The sequence below is a fragment of the Otolemur garnettii genome, unplaced genomic scaffold, assembly GCF_000181295.1.
Source record: "Otolemur garnettii isolate 467f Iridium unplaced genomic scaffold, OtoGar3 scaffold00218, whole genome shotgun sequence".
In the NCBI taxonomy this organism is placed as follows: domain Eukaryota; kingdom Metazoa; phylum Chordata; class Mammalia; order Primates; family Galagidae; genus Otolemur; species Otolemur garnettii.
The window spans coordinates 1,058,508-1,065,299 of record NW_003852613.1 but is presented as its reverse complement, the minus strand read 5'-3'; the positions used below and the strand labels follow the sequence as shown (position 1 = coordinate 1,065,299).

General features: G+C 49.4%; 1 protein-coding gene across 1 annotated transcript in view; it reads left to right on the top strand.

The window, feature by feature from the left end:
- DGCR2 (DiGeorge syndrome critical region gene 2) overlaps positions 1–6,792 on the top strand; it is an 88,880-nt gene that overhangs the window by 69,472 nt on the left and 12,616 nt on the right. Inside the window, exon 6 of the mRNA XM_023508018.1 lies at positions 2,023–2,199. Within this exon, the coding sequence (XP_023363786.1) occupies positions 2,023–2,199 (177 nt within the window). The remainder of the gene's footprint in view (positions 1–2,022; positions 2,200–6,792) is intronic.

Below are 6,792 nucleotides of genomic sequence, written 5' to 3'. Positions count from 1 at the left end.
AAAAAAAATAAAAGGGGAAGGAGCCTTCCTAGGCAAAGGGGCATCTGTGGGGGTTGAGAGTGTGCAAGGGTTTAGGGCCTGGCTGGGAAGTGGGGATCTGGAGGATAGGGACATGGTGGTACATGTGTGCTGGGGGCAGCACCTATTTTCACTGGTGGGACTATGCCTTGGGCTGGGGGAGGAGATGTTTCCAGGGAGCTGGCCTCTTCCCTGCCCCCGGCAGCCTGACACACAGGCAGGCAGGACGCTGGGAGCTGGGTGTTCCTGGGAAAGGGGGTGCAGCTGTCGTGGTGCTGTTCGCCAGCCAGGGCCCAGCCTTACAGGTGTCGGTGTCGGTGCTTCTTGAGAGCGGCCCTCCTGCTCTTGCCAGGGTGCTCTGTGTCCATGGGCCCACCAGTCAGGCTGCCTCTGGGCTCAACCCTTGCCAGGCTGGAGTGGACAGAGTGTAGAAAGCAGCAGTGGAGAGAGCCTGGGGGCTCGTTAGAGAGCTGGCCATGCCACCTGGTAGTGCCGTGAGAGCCTGGGGTGTTTGTTCATCATTCTGCTTTCCGGGAAAGGCTCCTTTTGTATTTCCAGTGATTTAGGTCGGGTTAGCCTCACGGAACATTTTGGGGGCCCACCCTTGGAGAGCTGTGTAGGCTGGAGAGTGGCCTTGGAGCTGGGTATCTTGTGCCTGGCCATGGGGTGTCACCAGGATCCCCCACCTGGGACATTTTAGAAGAACAGCTTAGAGGCTAGCTATCCCTCCCTGTGCCCTTAACTGTGAGGGTATTATGGTCACTGATCACCTTTTCCCCAGCTTCGAGGTTAGGAGCTGAGTGAGTGGCTGTTTCCCTGGAGCTGAGAGAGGGAGTCTGGGGGCCAGTGCCTTCTACGTGCTCCCCTGTCAGCTGACGAGAGGGCTGATGTCCCCAGGGGTATCAGAGCCGTGATTCCCCCAGAAGGGACCATCTACATGCTCCCCTGTCAGCTGATGGGAGGGCTGATGTCCCCAGAGGTATCAGAGCTGTGATTCTCCCAGACAGGACCATCTATGTGCTCCCCTGTCAGCTGACGAGAGGGCTGATGTCCCCAGGGGTATCAGAGCTGTGATTCCCCCAGAAGGGACCATCTACGTGCTCCCCTGTCAGCTGACGGGAGGGCTGATGTCCCCAGGGGTATCAGAGCCATGATTCCCCCAGAAGGGACCATCTACGTGCTCCCCTGTCAGCTGACGAGAGGGCTGATGTCCCCAGGGGTATCAGAGCCATGATTCCCCCAGAAGGGACCATCTACATGCTCCCCTGTCAGCTGACGGGAGGGCTAATGTCCCCAGGGGTATCAGAGCTGTGATTCCCTTAGAAGGGACCATCTACATGCTCCCCTGTCAGCTGACGGGAGGGCTGATGTCCCCAGGGGTATCAGAGCCGTGATTCCCTCCAGACGGCGCCTTCCTCATGTATGGCATGGAGACTTCAGAATCTTCCAGTTATGACTCGGTATTCAGCCCAGAACTTCCCCCTACCCATTTGTTTCTCCTACCTGTTTTTCTGTGTTTGTTCATTTTATCAATATGAGTGCGTGCACTTTAATCCAATTATTATAGTCCATTACTTTGTTTTTAAGAAACAGGGTCTCTGTGTCACCCAGGTTGGACTGCAGTGACACAGCCTTAGCTCACTGCAGCCTCTAACTCCTGGCCTTAGGGGATCCTCCTACCTCAGCCTCCCAAAGTACTGGGATTACAGGCATGGGCCACTGTGCTGAGCCCCTGATTTCATTTTTCATGTTGTTGCTCTAGCTTCAAAGGCCATCAGCTCATCTGGATTCATGTCCTCTGCTGGTCCCAGTAGCTCGACACCACCTAGCCTGCTCTACCCAGAGGCCAGGAGTCATGAATGAATGCCAGGCTGCAGGGACAACCAGCCCTGGGTGGTCCACAGGCTCTTTGGTCATGTCTGATGCCATGGTCTCCGTGAGGAATATGCTTGACTCAGCTGCTGACCGTGTTCTTTCTGGCTCCGCCTGCTCTCTCCCCAATAGGCTCCTCAGAGGTGTTCCTGCCACCAGACCCCATCTTCGCCTCAGCCATGTCTGAGCACGACAGTGTGTTCTGCGCCCAGCTCCAGTGCTTCCACTTCCCCACCCTGCGGCACCATGACCTCCACAGCTGGCACGCTGAGAGCTGCTATGAGAAGTCTTCGTTTCTGTGTAAAAGAAGTAAGCCCCCCGAAGGTGCCTTCCCTGGGAACATGTGGGCCTGGTGTTGTCTTGAATGGCCTGTGACCTTGAGGTGCTCCAGGATGGAGTCCATGTATCATGTTGGAGCAGGCGCCCCTTACTACTCACACCCTGACCTTGGGGTGTGGGCCCTCTTGGCCTGTGGGTAGCTCTGTGGCATGGGTGGCCGGTCAGCATCTCTAAGCCCATGGTTCTCTTTCCCAGAATAAAGACCATTAGTCCTCCCTTCCTGGTTTCAGTGTTGTTAGAAAATGGGATGGGGGCTCGGCGCCTATAGCTCAACCTGCTAAGGTGCCAGCCACGTACACCTAAGGTGGCGGGTTCAAATCCCCAGCCCGGACCCTCCAAACAACAATGATGGCTGCAACCAAAAAATAGCCGGGCGTTGTGGCGGGCGCCTGTAGTCCCAGCTACTTGGGAGGCTGAGGCAGGAGACTCACTTGAGCCCAGGAGTTGGAGGTTGCTGTGAGCATGATGCCATGGCACTCTACCCAGGGGGATAGCTTGAGGCTCCGTCTCAAAAAAAAAAAAAAAAAAAGAAAAGAAAAAAGAAAATGGGATGGGAACAGTAACCCAGGGATTTACCAGCCCTGTGGCATCTCTGGAGCAGCTAAGTCCATGGTCACCTGCATGTGCCTCCCATGGTCCCGCAGTCCTCTCGTTTCTCTCTCTGCCTCGTCTGAGCGGCTTCTCCTCACTCTCCCAGCCCACTCACCCCAGTTCCACATCAAGGTCTTACTCAGCTTTTGGGGCTCAGGGGCTGATGTCCTGTTATGTGCCAGCTGAGGGCAGGCACCCCGCCTGCACCCTGTCCTCCTCTGCGATGGGGGTGTAGGGCAGAGCCGCAGCTGTGTTTGCAGGGCTCGGATCTCAGGGGAGGCCTCAGCACCATTTGCTCTGTGCACACCTGAGTCGCCTTCCGGGCCCCGGTCTGACTCCAGGCTCTGTCCGCCCTGTGTCAGGGCCTCCCTATGGCTTTGCAGCTGCTTCTGATTGCTGGTGTTGTGACTTCATCTTGTTCTTGATTTTTATGTAGCCTATTTTTTGGCCCTTCGCTCATCTATATGGATTTTAGGATGAATTTTCTGAATTTCCTTGTTTTTTCAGTTTGTGGATTTTGCTAGAGTTTCTGTTCAGATAAGGTTTTTTCTTCTTTCAAATCTTTGACTTTTATTTCTTTGCCTTTTTCCCCATTGTGTTAACTTTTCTTGCTAATTCTCCAGTATGGTATTAATTAGAAATGGAATGGTGGTAATTGGGTGGGTGTGGTGGCTAGCACCTATAATCCCAGCACTCTGGGAGGCCATGGCAGATGGATCACCTGGACTCAGGGATTCGAAACCAGCCTAAGCCAAGAGTGGGACCCCACCTCTACTAAAAAGAGAAAAAACTAGCTGGGTGTGGTGGTGAATACCTGTAGTCCCAGCTACTTGGGAGGCTGAGGCAAGAGGATCACTTGAGCCCAAGGGTTTGAGGTTGCTGTGAGCTGTGACACGACGGCACTCTACCCAGGAGAAAGAGAGAAAAAAGGAAGAAAGGAAGGGATGGTGGTAGTGAGCATTCTTAGCTTCTCAACTTAATGAGAACAGTTTCCCATGTTCTTTTTGTTCTGATCTGCTCTGTAGGGTTTCAGAACACACCTTTATGAGCTTAAGGAAGCACCTTCCACCTGCTGCACCCGGCCAGCTACCACCATTTCTAATTGACCCCATACTGGAGAATTTAACAAGAAAAGTTAACAAGGGGAAAAGGCAAAGAAATGAAACTTGTAGTGTGCTGGGAATATTTATGTTACAAATATGTATTGATTTCCAGTAAATGCTTTTCTTTATTGGGATTATGTGTTTTTTTTCCCTATACTGTTTTACATTAATTTTAATATTGTTAAAGCATCTTCATGGGTTTTATATATATCTACATTACTGGATTTGGTTTACTAATATTGTATTCAGAATTTCTAAACTCTTTAAGAAGAGAACTTGGCCTGTCATACCTCTTTTTTTAGTGCAGTGGCTTTCACGGCCCCATCACAGGGCAGGACAGCCCCCCCCCTCCCTGTCAGCGAGGGCTACATTGAGTCATATTTTGTATCACATTTATGTTAGTTTTATGAAGTGAGGTGGTAAACATTCTCTTTGACCATCCTCTAAATCCATTTGTTGATAAATTGGACATAATCTTATCCATAATTGTTGTCTGACAGACCCCACCTTATAAGGACATTTGGCCGGGGGAGGGGGACTTCTGTAAATTGTTATACAATTTCAAACGCATGGGAAAGTTGCAGTAATACTGCAAGGAACTTTCTGTCCTATGAGGAAGTTTACACCTACTCATGAGTTACACTATTCCTGTTTTGCCACATTTGCTTTGTCATCACTGTCTACATGTTTTTTTTCTTAATCATTTGAGAGTAAACTGTAGACATTGTAGACCTTGAACCTTAAATGTCTCACTGTATATTTCCTGAGAACAAGGACAATCTCTTGTATACCCACACTAGTTTGATCAAAATGAGGACATTTCACATGGATATAATACCAAACAGTAATCCACAGTCCATTACCCCAGTTTTGTCAGGGTTAGTTTTTGGATATAGGTCCCATTCTGTTACCTTGGCTAGAGGGCAGTGGTATCATCATTGGGCAGGGAAACCTCAGGCTCCTAGGCTCAGCCAGGTGCAGTGCCCCCCACCTGTAATCCCAGCACTCTGGAGAAGGGTCAGTTGAGCTCAGGAGTTAAAGACCAGCCTAGGCATGAGTGAGACCCCTTTGCTACTAAAAATAGAAAAATTAGCTGGGCATTGTGGTAGGCACCTACATTCCCAGCTACCTGGGAGGCTGACGCAGGATGACTGCTTGAACTCCAGAGTTTGAGGTTGCTGTGAGCTAGGTTGATGCCATGGTACTCTAGCCTGGATGACAGAGTGAGGCTCTGTCTCAAAAAGAAAAAGCTTTTCCTAACTTCTTTTCAGTCAATGTTTTCTTGGTCTGCTTTGCTTTCACCTTCAGCTGATGATTTTGACTCAATTCGATGAATTTTTGCAAAGTTTCTGTCAGTTCTGCTTGTTAAAGCCCCCCTGACCTCTTTTCATCAGTGACACTTTCTCTCCCATGTCCGATTTCATTTCCATTCTTGTCAAGTTTAACAAGAAATTTTGTGTCTGTTAATTGCTCTAATTCAGGCTCCAACATTCTTATGAAGGCACATAAAAACATGCAAAAACAGTAGTGAGTTCCACTCAGCTGGACGCTGCCACATGTCAGCGTGAGCATAGCTGTGAGACATGAAGCCTCACCAAGCTGTTTGCACAGTACTGCCAGTGTCCACATGTCAGCATGAGCACAGCTGTGAGACTGTGACACACCAGGATCATGAAGCCTCACCAAGCTGTTTGCACAGTGTTGCCAGCATAAGAGCACAGTGGCAAGTTCATGCCCTTAGTCCTCAGACCTTGTACAGTCTGTAACCTTGTGAGGTTTGCCTTCTTCACCCATGATTCCCTGGATAATCATCCACATTGTCTCTCATGTTAATAATTTTTCCTTTTTATTGCTGAGTAGCATTTCATGGTTTTGTTTAGAGTTGGTTTAACAATTCTCCCGTTGAGGGACATCTGGGCTGATTCCAGTGTGGGGCTTTTACAGTGAAAGTCACTGAACATCTGCATTAAAGAAGTCTGTGCAGGCTGAAGTTTCCATTTTTCTAGGATAAATACCCAGCATTGCAGTTGCTGGGTCCTGTGGTAGTTGGATGATTAGTTTTTCAGTACACAAGCAAAATGTTTGCAGAGGGGCTGTGTTGTTTTACACGCCCGCTGGCCACGTGGGAGTGACCTTATCTTCCACACCTTCCTCAGCACGTGCTGTTTGGCTGTTTTCCGTTTGGCTGCTCTGTTAGGCCTGTAGTACTAGCTCTTTGGTGTGTAGTCCTGGCTCCTTGGCGTGTAGTACTGGCTCCTTGGTGTGCAGTCCTGGCTCCTTGGCATGTAGTACTAGCTTCTTGGCGTGTAGTACTAGCTCCTTGCGACTTTAATTTGTGTTCCCTGAGGCGGGTGATGCTAAGTCCTTTCAAGCGCTTGTCTGCCACCTATGTTTCCTCTCGGGTGGATGTCTGTCTGTTCATGTCATTGTCACTTTCTCTTTGCATTGATTGTTTCTTTACAGATACATCCCTTATGAGTTCCAGATGACGAGTCCTTAGTCACATATGCATGTGACCTGCACTGTCTTTCCTGCTTTCTAGCTTGTCTTCATCATCTTTACATGAGCTTTCAGGAAACAGAAGCTTCCAATTGTGATAAAGTCCAAGTTACCAGTTTTCCTCTTATGGTTCATTTCTTTGGTGTCAAGTCTAATTATTCTGCCCAGCCTTACGTTCTGAATAGAGTTTCTCCTATTTTTTCCTAAAGTTTTATAGTTTTATATTTAATTCTATGATGTGTTTTGAATTTTTTAAGATGTGAGATTTAGGGCTCGGCGCCTATGGCTCAACCGGCTAAGGCGCCAGCCACGTACACCTAAGGTGGCGGGTTCGAATCCCCAGCCCGGACCCGCCAAACAACAATGACGG